The sequence below is a fragment of the Ammospiza nelsoni genome, chromosome 8, assembly GCF_027579445.1.
Source record: "Ammospiza nelsoni isolate bAmmNel1 chromosome 8, bAmmNel1.pri, whole genome shotgun sequence".
Classification (NCBI taxonomy): Eukaryota; Metazoa; Chordata; class Aves; order Passeriformes; family Passerellidae; genus Ammospiza; species Ammospiza nelsoni.
The window spans coordinates 18,767,089-18,789,792 of NC_080640.1; the positions used below are offsets into that span (position 1 = coordinate 18,767,089).

At 48.9% G+C, this 22,704-nt stretch overlaps 1 protein-coding gene across 1 annotated transcript; it reads left to right on the forward strand.

The window, feature by feature from the left end:
* The first annotated feature begins 755 nt into the window (after positions 1-755).
* SCD (stearoyl-CoA desaturase) lies at positions 756-21,784 on the forward strand. Its single transcript, XM_059476568.1, has 6 exons — positions 756-1,124; positions 4,855-5,140; positions 11,738-11,868; positions 15,190-15,395; positions 16,624-16,856; positions 18,080-21,784. Exons 1-6 carry the CDS (start codon positions 1,098-1,100, stop codon positions 18,277-18,279), a joined length of 1,083 nt encoding a protein of 360 aa, XP_059332551.1. The 5' UTR covers positions 756-1,097; the 3' UTR covers positions 18,280-21,784.
* The last annotated feature ends 920 nt before the right edge of the window (positions 21,785-22,704 follow it).

Here is a 22,704-nt window from a genome sequence, read left to right on the forward strand (position 1 = left end):
TTTGAATTTCGGATAGATCTTGGGTTTTGGATAAAGGCTGGATATTGCTGGCACTACTGGCTAGCAGAAAGGTTGTTAAGGAAAACAGCTGATGGCAAACTGAGCTACTACTTTTTCCTTCCATCCTCTGCTGAAGGCACTGTTTTCTGGGGACAACAGACAGGATTCTTTTAAAAATGTTACAGCCAACAGTTTCCAAACTATTTGCGCATATCGTGATGGACATCTACACAGACATACATGCTTATCGGGACGTACGTTGTAGGCTGCTTTTCGCTGCAGGAATGTGTGATTTCCATACGCGCACACACGTGCAGATTGCGCCCCAGACAGATCCCCAGTACAGAGCAAATGTTTCATGCTGAACCCCCTTATTCCCCCGCCGCAACCCACATCCACCTGGGGAAGGGGAACGGGGCTCCCGGCATCCCTCACCCCTCGGGAGCCCCTTATTCCATGAGGGGCGGCCCTCGCGGCGGCGGAAGGAGCTCTCGGGGCACCGCAGCAGCCCCGGCGGGCGCGGAGCGGGGCGCGGGACCGGGCGCGGAGCAGGGCGCGCAGCGGGGCGCGCAGGGTGCGCGCCGCGGGGAGCGAACAGCAGATTGCGGGCAGCCAATGGCGACGGCAAGCCGAGGTGGCACCAAATTTCCCGCAACCAATCAGCTCGCAAGGGGGAGGGAGGGGAGAAAAAAAAAAGGAAGGGAAAAAAAAAAAAAAGAAGCAGCCAGGCATCATGAGAGAGGCTGGCCCTCGTCATCCTCCTCTTCCTCAGCATCCTTCCTCCCTCCCGCCCCCCTGCCCGCTCCGCCCCGCCTCTCCCCCCGGCTACGTCGAGAGCCGGGCCCCCGCCGCGATTCGCCGCCCTCCGCGCTGACCCCGCGCATCCCAGCCGCGGGCAGGGGGTCACCGGGAGGCCGGGGCGCGCAGAGTCCAGCCCCGCCAGCAGCCGAGCAAGCAGCCCCCCTTAAATAGCTCCGCACCCGCCTCCGCCAGCCGCAGAGCTCGCCGAGCGAGGAGCCGACCGGAGCCAGCCTCTCGCCAGCGCCGGGGAGCTGCGCGCCCGCGTACCGCGCCGAGGAGCACAGACAGGCCGCCCCATGCCTGCGCACTTGCTGCAAGAGGAGGTGAGCGGGGCCCCGGGGTGCGGGTGCTTTGTCTTCCCCTCGCCCCTTGTTCCTTCATCTCCGCGGCTCCGACAGCGCTGCTGCGCTGCTGCTGTGCTGGGGAGGAAGGTGTGGGCATCCACGCGTGTCTGTGCGTGCACACACACACGTATTCACACGTGCGTGCCCGGTCCTCTCCGCACCGCTTCGCAGCCGGGGAGGCGAAGGGGCTCAGTGGGAACTTAAAACATCGCCCAAGCCTGGTGGGGAGCCCGCGGATGAAGCGGAGACATCCGCCTTTGAGGTGATCTTCCTGGATCCTGTGCCCTCAGGTAGACTGAGCATAAAATACAGGGTTATTTTGAAAACACCCATCGAAACATCCTGGGTGCTTGAGTAGCATGAAGACTATTCACGAAGATGTTTTGTGCCAAGAAGTCATAAATTTTTTTATAATACTCAGACTGGGATTTAAAAAAAAAATTCTTAATTAATTTGATTTGTGATAAGAAAGAGGTTTTACTCGCAGTGTTTTAAAACCAAATACTGCAGCAGGAAGCGTCTCTAGGACAGACGCAAGGTGAAAGCCGGCTGCCCAGATGAAATGAATGACTGTGACTGCATTGCTTGAGCCAAGCAAGCATACAATAGGGAGACTGCCCATTTTTGGCATAAGAAGGTCTGAATAATAACCTGACACCAGTAAGACATGTGGAGCTGTTGGATTTTTAAAGATTTTCATTTTTATTTTTGACCCTTACGGCCGCCACCCTTTGCCCAAGGGGAGGAGGCAGGCGCTTGATTCTGGTGTTTGTGCTCCCACCTTCTCATCCTTCCCCCCTCTGCCAATGCCTAGAAGTGGATGTAAATCATACCCCTGCTCTTTTCCTGTCAGCAGCACCCAGGGTCTCCCTTGGTGCTTTTGTGCAGGTGCCATGACCTTCCAGGCTTGCTGTGATGTAAAGAACTTTACTTTTCCCCCCTCCCAAAATGGATGTCGAAGGCAGTGTGTTCAAACCATGTTTCATGGTTTTGGCATGTATTTTGGGTCATATCCTGGAAGCTGGAAAGAATCCTGTCCCTGGGTCACGCTGGGTATATTCAAATATGCCGGACCCGAGATTCAGTGCCCTGGGGCTCATACACCGTGCCCGCTGCAGGAGCCTTTGAGCTGCAGCTGGTTGTATAAGCTGGCTGGGTGCCAGGATCACCTATGGCATGTTCAGTGCTGGGGAGGTGGGAGTGTAGATGGGGAAACACATCTGTTCTGCAGATGAGAGCTGCAAAGCCATTCGGAAATGAGGGAAAGCTAATGAAAATTATTTAGCTGGCCTCCTCCCTCTCTCAGCCCTAAACTCCAGATCAATCTCCATCCCATTTTCCTCGGTAGGAGCCACTATGGTCATAAGGGGACAAAAATCCTCTTTCTTTCCTCGTTTCCCCCGTTTCTGCCTCTCTCCCTCCCTCATCCCCCCATGCTCCTCCCACCAAGTTTGTAACTGTGGAGCTGTTTCACAGCTGCTTTATAGCCCTTTTGTTCAAGGTTAGTTTACATGTGAGAATTGACCAGCCTGATTATATCAGTGTAATTCCAGCAGCATAGGTATGCTGGTAAAATTCCTCATGTGGCTACAACTCCAGAAGAGATTTTTTTTTCCTCTCTGCTGTTTTCTTTGCGCTTTCCCTCCTCCTCCTCTGCCCCTGTGTAACTTTGACAGTGACATAAGCTATCATGGAGGAGAAAAATGCAACTCCAACCCCACATTCTTACTCTGGAAGCAGCATGTCCATATGGGGTGTGTTACCTGTCTAATTATACCACCAATCACTGCTGGGAATTTTTCCTGCATAGACAAGTCTTGGGTCTTTTTGGTAGATTGTCTTGCAGCCAAGAAAGAAAATTGTACCTTTCTGCCAAAATGCTAGATGAGAATATCTAACACTTGGGAACAGGCAGGACTTCTCCTTGCCTAATCTTTGGATTAGAAGCCATTTCTCATGATTCTTTTGGTGTGGGGATTACCTCTAAATTCTCTAGCAGATGAGAGTATCCTACCCTTAAAACGTTAACTAGGAAAGCAGGCAGGGATAGCCAGGATGCAGAAGAGCCAGTCCCAAGCTCAGCAGCTTGCCTGTGTGCAGTGAAGGCAGCAGGATACTTTGTGTCCAGTTTTTTTTTCCTTTCAAACCTTTGATTCCCTGAGGAAAAACTGAAAGCGCTCCTCTGTAGAGATCATTTTACTTCCCAAATGTGGGGAATCTGTCAGCCTTGCCAGCTCCTCCCCATCGGAAGGTATGTCTGTAACCCTCCAGTTTCAACCCTTGGGAAAGGGAGGAGTTGGGGTGGCCACGTCAGCTGCCTGGCCTGATTTTAATGCCTCCCTCAGGAAACTAGGCCATGGCAGGATGGTGGTCTTTTATGAATCCTGAACACCTGAGTGGGAATCTGCTGCTAATTCAGCAGAGATTTCTATAGGGAAAGGAGCTTTCCCAGCTTGACCATGCTCCGTCCTGCAGTCCCAGCCCTCCTGTTCCTGCTGGCTGACCTGTAGTGCCCCTTCACCCATGGAGGCAGCAGTCTGGGTGGCAGAGGGATGTGTCCCAAGGGGCAGGGGATGGGGTGATGTGTGTGGGACACACCCTTGCATCCCACGTGCTTGGCACCCCCGGGTGGGGCCACGTTGAGCACTTGGGGCTGACAAAAGGCTTCGAGTACCAGCAGGCACAGTACCAGCAAGCACGGGCTGTCTGGATGGAGATGGAAATCGGTGATTCAGGGTTCACTGACCTGTCTCATTAGGGTCAATCCTGCCTGCTCCTTTTGTCATGCATGCCTGATGGGGCAGGCTGTCACTCAGCCAGGGCAAACAAGCATGTTCTGAGGGAATGTTGTGTCACAGTTACAGAAGGGAGCCAGGAGCCAAGCTGAGCCAACTTTGCTGCTTAAAACTTCCTCTCTACATGCTGGTGGCCATAGATCAGAGGATTGTATTCCCTTGCCTCAGTTTGCCTGTGGGTGGGAAATGAGAGAGGGATAAGAGTCTTAGCAGCAGGCACAGGATAAGTAGCTGCAGTTCTAACTAGAAGTACCTCACCTGACTGCTTCTGTCCACTGATCTTCAAGCATGTTGGTCTTGCCACATCCCATCTTGGAAGGTGAGGCGGGCAAGATAAGGAGGCAGAGAAATCCCCCTATGGATCTTCCTGATGTTCCCCTGTGATCCCAGGTGGGGTGACAAATAAGTAGGATTTCAGGAGCAGCCCATTGATTTATTATAAAACTGTGTTTGAGACCATATTTCTCTTCCACCTCTTTATTCATTCATAAGATTTCCTTTTTGTTGTCCATTTATGCACAAGCCCAGACCCACCTAAAACCATCCACTAATCAAACTGAATGTAAATAAAAATCCTTGCAGTCTGCAAATGATCTCACCAAAGGCACTGGTGGAAAAGAGACTGGCTTTCGAGTATTTTTTTTACTTTTGGCACCCTACCTACCATTCACCTCCTCTTCAGAAAGAGCAGGTCCCCATCCTCTCAGGCCATGACTCCATGTGGCCAGAGCAGGATCTTTGTGCCAAGGGCTCAGCTGAAAGAATGGAGCCTTCCAGGGAAACTACAGGCTGTGAATCTTTACACTGCCTGCCTAGATGCATGTGTTTCTATTTCTTGAATTGATAACCACCAACTTCTTATTTTGTTTTCCCTTCTTTCCTTTCTTGAAAATATCCACTGCTACCTCTTCAAGGAGTTCTCCTCCACCTCCAGCACCACTGGTGGTGGCACAGTCACCTCCCGGGTGACCAGTAATGGAAACGCCGTCACGGAGAAGGACTTACTCAACCATGAGGACTTGGCAGCAGACCGGGGCATGGTAGATGATATCTTTGATGAGACCTACCGGGAGAAAGAGGGCCCCAAGCCCCCGCTGCGATACGTCTGGAGGAACATCATCCTCATGAGCCTGCTGCACCTCGGGGCCCTGTTCGCCTTGACGCTGATACCCTCTGCAAAGATCCAGACACTGGCGTGGGGTAAGCACATTCCTCTGTCTGTTTCTGGGCAGCTGCAACCCCCCAGTCTGTTGGGTGGGGTTTTTTTCCCTCCAGGCCCATAGACTTGGGGATGAGAGAGAAAGAAGCAGGGGGCTTCTAGAAGCAGCTCTTCAGCCAGATTTGTAGCAAGCTGTGGAAGGACTTGCTAGTGTCTCTTGTAAGGTCACACATGAGAGGGAAAGATTTGGCAGGGATTTGGCTTGTCTGCTCAAAGAACAAACTTGATTCACAGATGTTAGGACTGGAAATATCCTGAATGTGTAGCTGCTATTGGCGTGAAGAACAAAACCTGTTTGATAGAGTACTGTGACAGTGCCAGAAAGTTAGGAAGAAAGATGCTAGCAAGATCACCTGAACGGGTTTTTGGGGAGGCAAGGTACAGAGCACTACTTGCTGCCCTGACACGAAAACCATTCCTGTCCTTACCAGGGAAGTGTAAATCCCACAGAGCCTCAATGTGTGTATGAGGGAAAAGAGACAAAATACAGTTGTGCTGAAGATAAAAGTCAAGAATTAAGTCTGAAGCTCAGGTCTTTTATCATTCTTAAAAAAGCACAGATTAGCCACTGTCATCCTGGAACTAAGCCTGATGACTTTCAGAAAATAAATAAGCATCTCTCCAGGCAGCAAATTCCAGTGGAAAGCACAACCCAGCAGAAGGTAGCTAGGGAAAGCTCTGCTTTCTCAGGGATCTTGTCCTGGGTAGGAACCAAACTTCTCCTCTGACTGCTTGAAAGACAGCTGGGCCCAGGGCCCACTCTGCAGGAGAGCTTCGCTTTCCATGAGCCTTTGTGTGGACCCCTGGAGGAGTCCAGAAGCCAAATGGCTCCCAGTAGGGAGGTCGAGAGATTGCATCCAGCCCCTGCCTCCCTGTGAAACAGAACATCCTGAAACAAAAAGCAACAGTCTAGATTGAGGTCTGCTGGGGTGGCTTTTGGGTTCAGTAGTGCTCCCGCTTCCTGGTCAGGCTGGCTATGGAAGGGCCCTGGGGCGATCCACCTGGTCTGTCACCCTCTCAAAGTCTGTCTTCCTGATGCTGTGTGCAACAAGTGTCACAGCTGAACGGGGAAGGAGATGGCTTCCTGGATGGTCAGGCTGATTCTTCCTCTTATCCTTATCAGCCTCTCACAGGCAGGGGTCTGCCTCCTCACTGGAGGCAACAGCCAGGGCCTGGCTACAGCATCTGCAAAAGCAGAGGCCTTGATGTGTTCCCTTGTGCAGTCATGGCCTTTCAGGGGGATGTTGTGAAAGAAGAGTTTGCTGGGCCTTTCCCTTGTGAAAACCTGACAGGCTGTACTTTCCCCTGGCCTGTCAGAGCTGGGCAGAACATGCAGCCTCAGCATGATGTTGGAGGAGCATTTCAGGGCTCTTGGTCCTGTTCTGTGTGTCCCATCCCTGGGCTGGAGGCTAAGCAAAGAACTGCTGGCTTCTCCCACTCACTGAGGTGACAGCCTGGGTCCTCCAACTCCAGTCAGATAACCTCAGGATGCTGGGGCAAGGAGAAGGAAAAAAAGTGAGTTGAATTTACTGCCTTCATTTCAAGCTGCTGATATGCTCCATGATTTCCAAATCCATCCAACCCTTATCCCTTGAGTGCCCTTGGGATATGTACGAGGGCTTGAGCATCTTTATCCGGAAAGTTAATGCTGTTTTGCATTCTGCTAAACCCCACCCTACTCCAAAATGGTCTCTGAGGCAGTGTCTTTGCAACTGTGCACCTCTTTAGGATGTCTGTATGGCATCTCATGGCACTTCCCAGGAATCTGCTTTGCTTTTTATCTGATGTCAATCTTTCCTGCTCTCCTCACTCAGTCAATTCTGATGGGAAGTGCCAGTTGCTCTCCTGCCACTATGAGGCACTGCAAGATTCCATGGTGGATTCTGGAGTGACATGTTCTGGGAGTGGGAGAAGGACATGGTGTTTGGGGGAACTGCACTGTTCTGGACTGGCTGAAGATCTATCTGGCCTTACCAAAGTTGGAGTAGCTTCACCAAGCTCCCTGTCCTGCACTCCTGTTCCAGGAAAGTACCACTGTTTGTGGCACCTTACAGCCAAATCAGAGTTCCCTTATAGTCCATTGTCCTCCAGCACTAACTGGAACGGGAATACTCTGATCCTCCACATGTCTACCTTCTCAGCACAAGGCTTCTTGCTCCTTGCATTGCCCTTTTCTCAGCTCATACCTTTATTTGGCATATACAAGGCATCTGTGGCTGTCATGTCATGTCAGTGACTTGGTGTTTTTTCCCATCACCCTCTGGTAGCAAGGAGAGGACTATAGTTCCCATGGATACACAAGGATAGTGCAGCAGTGACTTGGGTTGCTCGTGGCAGTACACCATGGGCTCATGGCAGGCCGGCTCTAGCAATGGTAGTTCTGGAGCTGCTGGAGTTTTTGCTTGTTTCTTTGTTTGTTTTTCAGATAATTTCTTCCTTAGATTGTTTACATATAATATAAAATTAGCATGGTCTCGGGTGTTCTCTGTTGTGTTGCAACAGGCAGCTGTGGGGCCTGGTGGCTCATCTACCTTCTGTAATTTATCCATTGCTTATACCTACTTCATCCAGGCCACCATCTCCTTGATGTTCCTGTTCCTTTGAAACCAGTTATGTTGGTGACTGTCCTCTTTTGTTTTTGTTTCTCTGTGTGCTGATTCCTCTTTGTCTCTCAAGCTCCCCAGCCCTGCCTTCATCATTGTTTGCTGTTCTGCGTTGCTGTGTGCATTGTCTCCCCTGATCTCTTTCTGGTACAGAGCCTCCCAGAATGAGCTCGGGTTGTTGATCAGGTGAGAGCTCACCATCACAAGAGCTCTCCGAGCCTGTCCAGCACTGGCTTTCTAGTCAGGTCCCCTTTTATTTATTGTCTTTTCCACTGCACTTCTCAAAGTCTTGCTTAGTCTTTTCAAGGATCATGGGCACATTTTATGTCATTTGCTAAATGGCACAGAGACTGCGTCTTAAAGGGCAGAATGCAAAGGTGATGGGCAGTTTCTTCTCCAATTGCTCATATCCTCGCTGGAAACATGATTTGTGGGTAGTCTTTTTAGCCCTTGGATGCAGCAGTATTTGTAATTGTCAGTAATTGTCCTAGCTCCTGTTGGCCTGGACGCAGTGTCTGTAAACAAGAATGGTTCCTCTCGACATGGTGCTCTGTCAACACCTCAGATCCCTGCAGTGCCAGAGGCTCTAGGAGCATGGGTTGATACCATATTTTGTTGTTGCTGTATTATCTTTGGACCAAGGTGAACCTTGCTGGGTAATTTAGGCAACTGACAGTCAGAAAATCTCAGCCAATACTACCCCCAGAGATATGACCAGCAAAGTGTTTACAGTGTTTTTTTACTTTCCCATCAAGACTATAGCTGGCAACACCTTACCACTTAGTGCTCCCTCCAGGCTAAAGTAGCAGGTGGTGTGCTTCTCTGAGTGTGGCAGGGAAGTTAGGTTTCAGTGACAGCAGATCCTATTGCTCCTCCTAAACACTCTTCCCTTTGTGCAGCCTGTAAATTTCATTGCCCCTGGTATCTTTCTCCTGAGAGTAGCAGGACTCACCCGGCTAACAGAGACTGGGCAGCAAGGAGGGAACAGTCGTGCACAGAGCAAGAGCCCAAGGACACATGCTGCATCAGGAGCACCTCTTTACATGTAAACATCCTTGGTGTTCACTGCAGGTGGCAATGCTTTCAGCACATTCCTGGTTTCTCATCATAGCTTGGGTCTGAATCTGAGCCCTAAAGAGGTAAAGCTTAATGAATCATAGCTATGACTGAATGCAGAATGTTTTCTGTTTAATTTTTGGAGCATTGAGTGCTTATTACTGTCAGTGGTCATAATTCTTTGTATTCCAGTTGAATGGGTCACTGGGAATATCACCTGTGAGTTGCCAGTATTTTGAATCTCGTGTAGTTCAAAGCACTGGATGGAAAATTACTTTGAATCCTCAGCTGATGGAGTCCCTAAGTCCTTCAGTTTGGGGCAGCATCACAGGGCAGGTGTGAAAATCTGTGCTACTTTATTTCACCTTCTCTACTCTCTTTCCAATTAAATTCTTAGTGGATGATCTTGGAGGAGTTTTTCTTCTTCCCTGTGAGATGCTGATTCCCTGACTATGCAATGATTGATCATCACTGTATCTGTTTGTGGGGGCGAACTCTCTGAATCATAAAGGTACTGGATTCTTCTGTATTCCACAAGGATTTCAGTCATTGTGCATGTCCTGTCACTGTCACATAAACTCTTAGATATGGCTGATGGATCTCCAGGTAGGGTCTGGCTTTCTGTGGGGCTGGTGCCATCAATGCATAGACTGAGAATCACTTGCTTTGCCACAGAAAGTGTCTGCCCCTTAGATAAACTACAGCTTCTGTACAGGGGCATGAGGCCAGGCAGCACAGGATTATAATTAGAGAGTTATGGCCATTGTAGTGACCTGGGATGCACGTCCAAGAGAAGTCAGCATGAGCTGCTGAGGTTCACAGGCTTTGGATAGAGGCTGAGTCTGTTCTATGCCGGGGCACCCAAAAGCAGTGGGTGCTTTTCCAATTTTTTTACAAAAGCTTCCAGGACAGGACACCCAAAAGCAGATACTGGGTTGTCTGGGTTTGGTGTCCCCATCACATCTCTTTTGTGATTCCCTGTGCTTGTTGATAATGTCATTGTTGCTGGTGTCATCTTTTCCCAAGAGGGGTATCCACAGGCAAATTCTGAGAATTGTCTGTGTAATTGTCTGCATTTGACAGCTTTGTGAGCTTTGTTCAGCTCTGTTGTGTCTTGGAAAGGCTGGATCCTGCTGTATTTGCATGCTTGGCTCTTCTGAAAGACTGCCAAGGTGCTGGGAGACACAAGGCAGAGTTGTGCTGGTCCAAGGCTTGTGCTGCACTCAGCAGCAGGCAGGGAACCAAGGGAGAAGATGAAGATGGGGAATCACAGTCAGATCAGCAGACAGGGAAGGTCACTCTTGTGCAGTGGGATGGAAGTGAGAAGAGTTCATGCAAGTTTAAGGGGCCAGAAGACATCCAAGACAGGCTTTTAGTGGATAAGTGATTACGCTGGGAATGTAGAACAACAAAAAGGAGGTGACAGAAGGAAGATGAAGCAGGAGATGAGCAGAAATAAAGCCTGTATTATTTTGAATTAAAGAATCGGGCCATGCCTGGCAGAGGTCTCAGATTTCTGATTCCAGACAAGTTTCTATCAGAGTATCTGGTTTTCTGGATTCAAGACAAACTTGATTAGAGCCATTTGGCTGGACTGAACGGCTGAATGTCAAGCATACTACCAGCAATTCCTATCCATGCACTTATGTGAAGGAATAAGGAACTCTTTTCATGATTGATACAATTGGCTGAAATATGCAAATTTATACCAGAAAAAGTTTGCCCTGGGGGACTGGTAAGAAGGCACTGCTTCCCCCAGAGGACTAGAGGTGGATCAGTTGACCTGTTCACAGATGTGCACCCTTCCCTCTTTGTGTCTGAGCTTGCAGAGCAAACCAGCTGTTGAATGCTCTTTCTACCAAACTTCCTGACTCTTCCTTCTAGAGGAAGAGTTAATTTGCAGAACCAATTTTCTTCTTACCCTACTTTCCTAGTGTAATGCTGCTATGAAACTCTTGGGATCTTTTCTCCATTTCTGTTTTAGGATCAGGTGCTGGAGCTGAGGTTAATTTCCAGAATTCCCAGGAGGGCAAACAGGCACACAGACCAGGGCAAATATGAACTCATGATGTATTGGGAGAGGGATGTGGTTTGTTACTAGATGCCAGAGGGGCAAGGAATTCCTTTTGCCCTGTGTGAAGAGGGAACACACGAAGCAGCCTCAAAGCTCAACAGGGCACAGCAACATCTGCCTCTGCCATGGGCACAACTTGCAATGAATCATTAGCCTTGGGGTTTCCTTCTGTGAAAGGTGCAGGACTTGAGCAGAGGGAGGGATCAAAAAGACCCTAGGAACAGTAGCCTCTGGGCAGCTTTTAAACCAGTGCTAGAGCTGAAGGTGAAACCCAGACTTCAGTGGGAGGATATGTTAGATATTTTTTTTGCCAGCTTCTGCTGAGAAAGGGAGCAGAAGAAAAGCCTAACCCTGGGCTTGAGTTGTCCCACTCAAGAATGCTAAGATTATCTACCATCTCAGGGTGGAAATAATGCAAAAGAGATTTATTGGGGTTTGGTGAGATGGGAAAGCAAGAGCCTGGAGTATTTGGGGTGGAAGAAAAGGGAGAAACTGTTCCCTGATGGACTGCAGTGCTTTTACCACAGTGCTTTATGAAAGCAGCCAGTTTATACAATTTTGACTACTCTGCACTATGACAGATGGCACTATGCTGAAGAACCAGCCCTTGTGAGTCTTCTAAGGGGGAGCCTCCTTCCTTGTTAGAGATGAAGAGCTGAATTGCTTTGTCCACATTGCCTAGGAGGCCAGTGGTAGCTTGGTCAATCTCACATGGAGTTTTATTGCCCCAATCTGCTCTCCATGGATTCCTCTCTTGCTTATACAGATTTGGGGAAAGGTCCACCTTTGTGTTGCCTGCCTGAAGCTTTGCTCCAACTGCTCAAACACCTTCTTTTCCTTTGTAGCTCTTCTGTGTTTCGTGGTGAGTGCTCTGGGGATCACAGCTGGATCTCACCGCCTCTGGAGTCATCGCTCCTACAAAGCCACGCTGCCCCTGCGCATCTTCCTGACTATTGCCAACTCCATGGCCTTCCAGGTAAGCATTTCCTCAGTGTCCCACTGCTCCTCAGAAGGAAGTGCTCCCATGAATCCCTGTCCCAGATAGGGGACAATCTGATGAAGAGGCTCCTCTATTCTATCTACTACCTGTTGTTAGGAAGAAGACAGCCCTTTCCATCTAACACTGCAATGCTGGAGTCTGTCTCGTTGTCTTTACCTTGTCCCATCAGAGGCTGACTCTGAGACAAACCCAGTGTTGAGAGGACAACAGGCCAAAGTCAGGGGTAGGAAATCTCTGAAGCAGGAATGTACCTTTCTCTTGAGGTGTGGTCTCCCTGTGCTTGCACCAGGTCCCATGACAGAGGTGTGGAAGTGTTAAGTGTTTTCCTGGTGTTGCCTCACTCTCTTTTTGCTGTGTGGCTGATAAAGGAGAAGATATCTGCTAAGCCAAGGATTGTAGAATTCTACAGGATGTAGAATTTGCTACTTCATAAAGACCAAGAACTTGTTGAGATTTAGGGGATGTTTCTCTCATTCAGAAGAGTGATATTTAGGACTAATCATGTTACAAATCACTCCACTGGCTTCCAGAGAGTTGTCCCAGGTCAGTGATATTTTAAGGAGAGAAGGGTTGGGCCCATTCAGTGGCACAAGTGACTGCAGGCACTGTTAAGCACCTTGGGAGATTGCTTCACCTCCCAAAGAGCTCTTAACTCAGGATATTGCCTAACTACTGTGAGAGTACTTCACAGTCCCCAAAACAAACAAAACTGCAAATCTGTAGAAGTCAGAGTGAAAACCCAGATTGGCATGGCACAGAAAAATAAATCCTCTCAGGCTTGCTGCTGAAAGTCAGCTCTAACAACACTCCATCCTCCAACTGTACTGAAAGGTTGCTTGTCTGTGGGAAGGACTCAGAAAGGTGTCAGAATGCAGCACTTTCTGCTATAAAAAGTTGAACACAAAAGTATCAGTGCTGTGCTCTTAAGTAATTCTCCAGAGGATATGATTTTTTAAAATGTAATCAAAACAGAGTAAAGTTTTTAAAGCTTTGAAAAACTTTCTAAAACATCAATGAATTTCTTCTTCTCTGATAGTACCAAACAGCTGTCTTTGATGAGGAAGGGGAGGGACCAAGCTGCTGATTCCAGCCAGTGGTCCAGCACTCAGCAAGGCAGCGGGATGGGTTGCTGTGTATTAGCTAGTCCTGTACAAAGACCATCTTTCACAGGGTTATAGGGCAGAGGGGGAAAGAATTTGCTGAGCTATTGCTGTAGGGGATAGGAATAGACAAAGATGAGAGACAGAGAGATATTTCCGCTTCAATAGGAACTAATCCAAAGTTTTAGTGAAAATTCGATACTATTCCCCATGGATTTTTTTAGTAGTTACTTTCAGTGAGATCAGGAGAAGATTTATGTTGAATTTCTCTCATTCCTATTAGTGGCAGCAGAGGAGATCAGGAACTTTTAAGATCATGGAAGTTTATGGACTGTCTTATCTTAGGTCCTCCAGAAAACACCTGTTGGCTGCTCAGAGACCTGTGACTTGTAATTTCAGAGACTTTATGAATTCTGCATCTAATTGGCTTTTTCACCTGCAAGACCTGTCAGCTGCAGCACAACAGGTCTCATGGTTATAGCCTGTAGCTGGGATATGCCAGGGAAGAAAACATTCTCCTTGGCCTTGCTTGCTCTTCTCAGAAAGTCATGATTTTCAGTCAGCATTACAGTTAGAGGTGGGCCCAAAATAAGAGCTGTAGAAAAGTTAATGAGCTAAAGTTTGGGTCAAGATACAGATTGTTCAGGTTTGAGACTCCTGATTTTGTTTGTAGACAGGATGATGGGGTAGATGAAGTCATACCATGATCCAGCTGTGTTACATGGTCTCTTTCCAAATTTGTGCCTCCTGCCTCCAGCAAGACAGGGAAAACCTTCCAATATGTGCAAGCCCAAGTTGTCTGTCAACTTTCAGACTGGGCTTTCTCATGTTACATGGTGCTGTGTAGGGTCTGGGATGTGAAAGAGACTTTGGGTCACAGGTGGAACTTTTCCAGCATAGGTACTGGTTGAGTTTCTCTGCTTACTTAGATAGGGAAGGCAGCTGGGCCACCCTCTTCTGGGGGAATACTGAGTGACCAGGCTCTGGCCATGATCAGCAAGGGCTGCTGATACTTGGAGATATTTGGCTGGAAGGAAGGCGGCAGTTCCCACTATTAGGAAACAAGCAAGACTTTAACCCTGTTCCATGTCTATCATTGCCTTCTTGAATGGCCTGCAGGTAAATAATCTTATCTCAGGTAAAGGAGGAGTGGTTACAATACCTGAAAAGGACTTGAGGAGTTGAGTCTCTGTTACAGGCTCCCTGTGTGTACAAGTCCATTAGTCTTTCGAGGCAAGAAATAGGGATGGTTATGCCATTTCCTTATCTTCAAAGTGTTTTCAGGAAAAGTCCTGGGTATGCAGGTGATTAAGGAGCCTCTTGTGTAATACAGGTAATAGAGCCATGGTTAGATCTCTATTTCATGTTTTCTAGGATGGTGTAATACATGGCTTTAAGCTCATTGAAATCTTGATACAAAAAATGATCACGGGCTTATGAAAATCTATTCTTAAAACTAGCCAAAGCAATCATTTCATAATACAAATGATAAAAGCGTTTACATTTTCCAAACGGTATTGATTTTGCTGCTTAAATTGAACAGTAATGGGGTTGAAGAGAGGTATTTTTGAGAAATGTCATTGAAAGGGTGTGTTTGTGCTCCTTCTAAAAAGGGACCTTAATTTTAAGACTGTTTGATTTCTAATGGGAAAAAAAAAAAAGTTGAAAAAAGCCTTGCCCCCCCCGAAGTTAAACATCTGATTAGGCAATCCCAGGACAAGCAAGGCAGGGTGACCTACGGGAAATGTCAGGTAGAGGGAAGGGGCAGGTCAGCCTCGCCTGGCACTGTGCAGGGATGGGGATGGGGACAGGGATGGGGATGGGACAGGAGCCGAGCATAGGAGAGGAGGCACCAGCCAGCCAATGAGAGTGGCTGCTGCAGGGGTGGGGCACAGGCTGACCAATCAGAGCCTGCAGCACCATGGGTGTGGTGCAAACCCCCCCCCCCCCCAGCCCAGAGTTGGCCAATCAAAGAGCAGCAGCAATGAGGCACCACTTCCCAAAAAACTGGAGAGGTGCAGCCAAAACTCAACCTCTGTTTTAAAGGTCAGAAACCCCAAACCCTACTGAGACATAATGCCACTGATACAAGTTCAGGTCAACAGGATTTACGTATTTAAGCATTTTGGGCCACTTTGTAATTCAGAGGGAACATCTCCATGCCTGACCCTAAGTTTTCACTCCTGCTGACTTGCAGAATGACATCTACGAGTGGGTCCGGGACCACCGTGTCCATCACAAGTTCTCTGAAACAGACGCAGACCCACACAACGCCATGCGCGGCTTCTTCTTCTCCCACATTGGCTGGCTGCTTGTGCGCAAGCACCCCGATGTCATTGAGAAGGGACAGAAGCTGGACCTCAGTGACATCAAGGCTGACAAAGTGGTGATGTTCCAGCGCAGGTGAGTAGTGGGGTCAGCCTTAGTGGGGAGCCATGGGGAATGGGGCAGGGACAAATGGGCTGGGAACTCAAATGGCTTTGATGGAATGTGAGAGAATTGAGGGCATCATGTGAGAAATGTGACTCTTCAGCATGCCCAAGGCTTTGCTGTGAGATGAGCTGTGAGAAATGAGCTGTTCCTCTCCTATGAGAAATGTTTAGAATCCAGTGCTACCTCTAGCCCTCCCACGCCCTTCTCTTGCCTGCCTACCCTGCAGCATCTTGCCAGCAGCAGGCTGAGATTCCCACCACAAAGCCACTCCACACCTGCTCACCCCACAGCCCAGCTGCTGCTTTGGCTGGCCCAGAGCCCACACACAGGTGCCTCTGAGACATCCTTGGAGATTGTACACCTTCCAGGCCATGTGTGTGCCCCTCTTCCCTCAGTCTTTTGGAAACAGTATGGTGAAAGAAGGGTTGAAAATGGAGATGTGAGAGGTGCAGCAACTGGGAAGAACAGTCTGCATTCCCTGGTGCCTCTTGGGTAGGGTATCTCTCACCCATCTGGAGCTATACTAGGATGCAGAGAAGGTGAGCCTATCACAAAGGCTGCAGGGATGTGGGACTTAACCCAAATAGTAACCAGCCTAAGTCAGGAAGTTCCTAGTACAGTCCCAGACTGACTTTTCTTGTGGGTCATCAGAGCGGTTCACCTTCCTCTATTCCCAATCCTCTAGTGTGAGAGAGCCCACATGCTCATCTGTGCCACTTGCTTGCACTTGTTGATGGGGTGTATTTGTAGGCAGAGCCAAGTCTGCAAGGAGGAGCTGCAGCACTGGGCCAAAGCCAGAGAAAGGACCATGTGTGGGACTCTGAAAGCACGGGGTTGCCTTTATGGGGACCAATACAGCTGAGAAGCAAATGACAGATGAAGCCAAAAGCAGCAGCTTTTCTGGGTGTCTGAATGTCTGGACTCTCACTCACCCCCGTGGTGATGGGAGCATTGCTTTGTGCAGATGTGAGAAGAGCAGGATTTAGTCTGAGTCTCTTGCCTGATGATAGGACTTGGGAATCTCCAGGCATGGCTTCTGCACATCCAGAGCAAAAGATACAGGGCTCAGGAGTGAGGCATTTCTGCACTTATTTTCCCTGTATAGCTGAGCATGCATCCTTCAAATGGAGGACTGAATCAGTCCTTCCTGTCCTGCCTCTGCCACTGAACCCCTTCGTCCTGGTCCCTTCCTTTCCAGATACTACAAGCCTTCAGTGGTGTTGCTGTGCTTCACACTGCCATCTGTAGTGCCCTGGTACTTCTGGGATGAGTCCATCATCATCAGCTTCTTCATTCCAGCCATCCTGCGCTACACCGTAGGGCTCAATTGCACTTGGCTAGTGAACAGTGCTGCTCACATGTTTGGCAACCGGCCGTATGACCAGAACATCAACCCGCGGGAGAACCCCTTGGTCAGCCTGGGGGCCATAGGTATGTCCAACATCTGTGTCTTTGCTGCAGGGGGACTGTAGAACAGGGACTGCCTCTTGGGGCTGCAATTGCTTCTAGGAATTTCTATCAGTCCAGGTGTCCCTATTTCCCCTGCACCATTCGGCCTTTGCATCTGAGGATGTTTCCTGTGCTAGCCAGTGAGTACATAAGGGCAGTGGGGTTATCAGCTCCCATCAGACTCTTTCCAGGCTGGAAAGGACTCTGCCACACTTAGCACCTTCTTATCTCAATGGCAATATTTTATTTACCCTGTTCAGAGGTCTCTGCCACGTTCACTAGACTAAAAAACGTGTGCTGCCGTCACTGCGTATCTCTCTGAGATTTGTCAACTTGAAAACCAGCAGATTCACATTTTGACATGTTCTCTGGACAGCTGGTGATTTTGGGGGTACTTGAGGATAAGACAAGATAGATGCTTTCATATTTTTTACTGAAATTTTGGAGATCTAGTTAAGTACATTCCAGGATCAGCATATGCTCTTATTGGTTTTCCCTAAATCCTCATCTGTTTTGCACCACTGTATCTCAGTGGGGCTCCACTGATTTCCACCACCAAAGGATCTGCTTGTGGAATTTTAGTAGAGAGGGATTTGAACTGCTGAGATTCAGGGGTAGGAGCAGGAGTCAAGGCAGTGTCTTTGAAGGGGTGAGCACTGAAGCCAGTGTTGACAGTGTCCAGACCAGATAGTGGCTGACTGGTGTAGATTGCTTAGTAGAAGTGTCTGTTTAGAGTCTGCTTTTTTCCTCATCTGGAAATGTCCTTTGGATTTGACATGAGGATTGCCAGTGTTGTGAGAGTATTCATTAGCCTGGTTTGTTGGGGGCTTGCTGCTGGTCTAGCTGGTAGCTGAATTAATACTGGAAGATTTCTTGTGATGAGAGGGGAAAAACTATTAGGAATCCTCTGGTTTTTTGGTGCCGCTGGGGAACCAGGGCCTTTCACTGTTCCCTGCCATATGCTTACTTTCCTCTAAAGCCAAGAGGAACCAAAACTCCTCTGGGATTGTCATTGTCTCAGCCCTGGCATGCTGGGTGATGCCCAAATGAGATGGGGTAGATTGCAGAAGGGTGAAACTGGGCTGAGAGGAGAGAGGAACCTGGACTCAATCCAGAGCCCGTTACAAGAATATGGTGCTTTGGGTAAGATAAAGGGTCTGTCACCTAGAGCTCTGCAACATCCTCTCCCTGGTCGTGTTTTTCAGGAGAAGGCTTCCACAACTACCACCACACCTTCCCCTATGACTACTCCACCAGTGAGTTTGGCTGGCGCTTCAACTTAACCACAGCCTTCATTGACCTCATGTGCCTCCTGGGGCTGGCCAGCGATCGCAAGAAGGTTTCCAAGGAGGTCATCCTGGCTCGGAAATTGCGGACTGGAGATGGAAGTCACAAGAGTGGCTGAGCTCCCGCTCCCTTTCACACACACATCCACACCTCTCCTTCCTCCTTTTTTCTCCCTTCCCACCCCCTCCAAACACGCTGGACAAAAGTTTAATGTTCTGTTAACTAACTACTGAATAATGCTACCAGTTTGCTTAAAATAATGATAATGAGTTTTAACACCCCCCTCCCACGCTGCATTTTGCAGGATGTATTTAAGACCTAGGACTCTGCCCTTATAACACAAGGCCACCCTTTCCCTCCTCTCCTTTCCCTTTCTGTTTTCCTCTCCAGTCTCTCTAACCTGTCTCCTGCTTTACATTTTCCCAGTCTATACCTGGAAGAAAAGCTGGTAGGAAGTGGCCTGGGGAGGCCCATTGCAGTCAGCTATGTACTATTTAGCTAAGGGAAGCCTGAACCAGCCGGATGAAGAGTTGAGCCAAAGTCAGTGACCCTCTCTGCACTACCTTCCCCCCAAAGTTTCTGCCACTGTCCCTTCTCTTTTCTCAAGGGCTGCTGACAGACATGACAGGGCTCAACTGCTCTTCCTGGGAAAAGCAGACCCATCCCTTGCTCTTGTCATCAGAAAGAAGAGTTGTTTCTTTCCAAGATGTCTCTTGGAAAGTGTTCTCCACTGCTCCTTACCACCTAGCCACTCTGGCTGGGGAGAGAAGAGTGCCCAGACTCTTTCACATCCCCACCACTGGCCGGGGGATGCTGTAACAGCAGTGAGCACTGGAGAGGGAGTGCTGGTGGCCTTAATTTGCACTCCCTCCCTGCACTGCCCTCTGTGCCACGAGGGACTGAAGGCAGAGCATGACTCTGAGCTCCACAGCTGTTTTGGAGAGTCACAGTGAGGAGGAGGACAGATGGAAGGGTGTGCCATTGGCTGCCAAGGGGAGGACCAGCCCATAGTGAGTTTTGTTCACCACTGAGATTTTTGCTGGCAAATGGGACTTTGTCTAAATGGAGAGGAGGAGAAGGATGTAAAACCAAAGCTCCACCTCTGAGCTAAGCTGCTTTATGTGCTGGAAAAACGGGGTCCCTTCTGGGTAGCAGGCAGATCCACATCTTTGCTGAGCACAGAGACAGGACAAGGGAGCACCTGCAGGTGTAGGAAGGAGTGAAAGTGTCTGCAGGACCAGGTATTTTCATTCTTAGGGGCTCCACTCAACAAGTGCCTGAGAAACATCAATGTGGGGCCGGGTGGCACAGGGTGCTCAAGGAAGTTGAGGCCTCTAGGTGAGAAACTGCCACCAGTGTGAGCTACCTCTGTGCTTTCTTGCCCAAGGTGTGCTGTGTTGGTTTGCCATTCCCTGCTGCCCAGAGGGAGTGGGAAGGAGCTCCTTGTTAGTCCCTTAGCTTGCCTCCCAGCCCCCTCGGCGAGCCATCTCGCCACCGCGCTCTTTGCCAGTGAGACAGGCAGCGAGGGCGGCTGAGCCTGCAGAAAGGGCAGTTACATCACCGAGCGATGTGGGCATGCAGCTGGAGGGCGCTGGGGAAAAAGTCCATGTGGGTGTTGTTTCCTGCAAGTTACAGAGACCAGCTTGAGTTCAGGCAGTTGGTTACACTCTGGATGTTATGGCATCACGCCTCTCACTGAGCTGAACATGCTTTTTCCCCCTTAATTCTCCTAGTTATTATTAATTTTTATTACTATTATTGTTATTAGTTGTAGCAATGGTACTGTTTTTGTTGCTTCAATGCATCAATCGGAGCTGGAGGAAAGCACAAGAGGTAGCTGGAACAAAGTGACATTGGAGTGGGGTTTGCAGCATCTCCCTTATTCAGGCAGGCCAGGGAAGGCAGAGACAGTGCAGATGCCAATTTCCTCACCTCAGCTCTGCCACGTCGCAGCCAGGGAAGCTTCACGGGAGCGAGTGTCTGCAGCTTTGCTTTTTCTCCTGCTGCAGTGAAACTCACCAGGAGCCAGGATAGCTCTGTGATGTTCTCCTTAACAAGAACAAGCTTGTTACTCAGAAAATGAGCCTGTCTCCTCACCTTCCCCTCCCTGCCACCATCATGACCTTGTTTATGCTCAGCAATGGGACCCTTTGAGTTTTTGAGCCATTAGGAGTGATGTGGTCTCCAGCCAAGAGGAACAAGGACAAATGGAGAAGAGAGTCCTTCAGCTCCTGGTTTCAGGAGACAGTGTCCTTACTGCTCTGATGCTGTTGACTGCCTGGGTGCTGGCTGGAGCAAAGGGTGTTGTGGCTAGAGCTGTATCCTACCATTTGAAAAAAACCAAAAAGCCCTCCAAAAAAAGAGAAACACTGTTAGCTCTGTAATTGTGGGCTGACTTTGCTCTAGTGTAAACCCCTCTGAACTCATGGAAGTCCCCAGAGGATGAATTTGCTCCAGCCAGTAATTTGAAAGGGGAGGAGGGGAGAGGGGAGAATGATTTCCTTGCTCCTGGTGCCCTAAAGGTGTAGTGTGACATACTCTACAGTAGAGATGCGTGCTGTGAAATGCAGCAGTATTTCACATCCTCTCAGCAGAGAAGCAGGGCTTGACATCAAGGGTTCCTTTCAAATTTCAAGTGCTGATTCAGGTCCAGAATCTGGAATGAGAGTGGAAGTTGAGGAGCAGTAACCAAACAGTCCTGGTGTTTGTCCAGTCACTTTAAAGGTAGATTGGCAAATATCTCTGGGTGCCTTAAATTTTTCTTTAATATACATAGAAGTATTGACAGCTATTTGCCGTTTTGGTTTTTTTTTTTCTGAGTTATGAACATTCAAGGGGTTTCTTAATTATTTAATTGCCTACATTGAACTGTGGGTGCAGGTGATTTTGAATGTATTTGAGTTAGAATTTTTGTTAGATTGAGAAACAGATACAACACTTTAAGTAGAACTTTGTTTGAGATATATATATATATATATATATACCTATAAATATATATATATTTTTGGTGGCATGTTTGTGTCCTGGACGCATCGTCTGTATGTTTAGCTTAAATGAGTCTGTGAAAGGTGGAAGCAGAAAAAGCAGCAGTGGGACCTCATGGCTAAAGCAGCTGGGACCCGCTCCCAGCTTACCAACTTGCTCACTGTGTGATTTGGGACGAAGTCACTTAAAAACACTCTGTGCCTCAGTTTCCCTATCTGTAACGGGGTGTTACACCCTGCCTCCCAGAGGTGTGGGTGAGGCTCGCTGCCGACCAGCCGAGCACAGGAAGGAACAGTACAAACCACACACCGCTGCTGGCAGAAGCATGGACTGGTTTGTTTTCCAAAACTATTCCCAGCCCTGCTGGTATTGTGAAGAGCAGAAGTCTAAGTGTTGAGTGTTCAGGGAAGGATTGGAAAGTTGAATCTGCACATTGTCTAAGCTCTGTCACTGTTGAAATGTGAGTAGGATACGATTTTTCACAGCTTAGGGATTTCTGCATAGTAGTATCTCTGTTTTGTGTATGGGAAAAAAAAACCTTTTTGAAATAATTTCTACTAATATGGAAACAGACATCTGGTTGTGCTGATCTGAAATTTTATTTGTTCATAATAAAAATGATAAATGTTACTTTAAAACTTGTTTGACTGATGACATGGTGGGCAGGGCTTGGTAAAGCACGAGATACTCTATCAGGACCGGAATGCTGTGCCTTATTGCTTCCAAACCCTTCTCTCTTCCAGGAGAACCAGGGGAAAAACGCCTCTGGCTCTTTAAGCATCATGAATGAGTGGATTATAATGGCTTTCATACTCCAGCGCAGGCCAGGCAGGCACACCCCGCCGAGGCCGCCCCTGTGCCTGGGGTTACTGCAGGTTAATTCCAGCCGGGGCCCCTTGCCAGGGCCCTGTGGCTGGCGGATACACATGCGGCACAACACGTAATACCGGCAGCCGCCCGTCGGGCGGGTTCATCAGCCTCAGCAGGGGAATTTTCCTCATGCAGCAGTGGGTGTCCCTGCTTATCCCCACCCCTGCTGCAGCTGGAGGGAAGTGAAAGGAAAAGGGGGAAATCCCCCGACCAAGTAGTACTTTATTGACAGTAGCTTCCCTGCACCCCCACCCAAACGCGTTTTGATCACAGTGGTAAGGCCATCTCTGTGTGGCACCAGCTTGCTCCGTGCACAGGCAGGCAGAGGGGATGGCCTTGTTTGTGGCATCTTTGCCACCTGCAGTACACTGGGACCCCTGGTCCAGCCCATGTTTGCTGGCACCGCCAGACCCGTGCAGCTGGGCATGCTGAATCCCTGGGAAAAACAGGCCCATGCTTTGGTTTCCAGCTGCAGCTACTGCTGCTGCAAAGCCCTTTGGTGGGAAGGCCAGAGCCAGCACTGCAAACTGGACTGGGGGGCGAAAAGGGAATTACTCAAGACAGAAGATTGAGGCTCTTCCAGCAGCTGTGTTCTTCCACATGGAGGTACGTGACCAGCCCAACCAATTCGACACATGGCTGCTTTGAGCTATAGAAAAAAAGCAAAGCAAATGCTCCTGCTCATCAG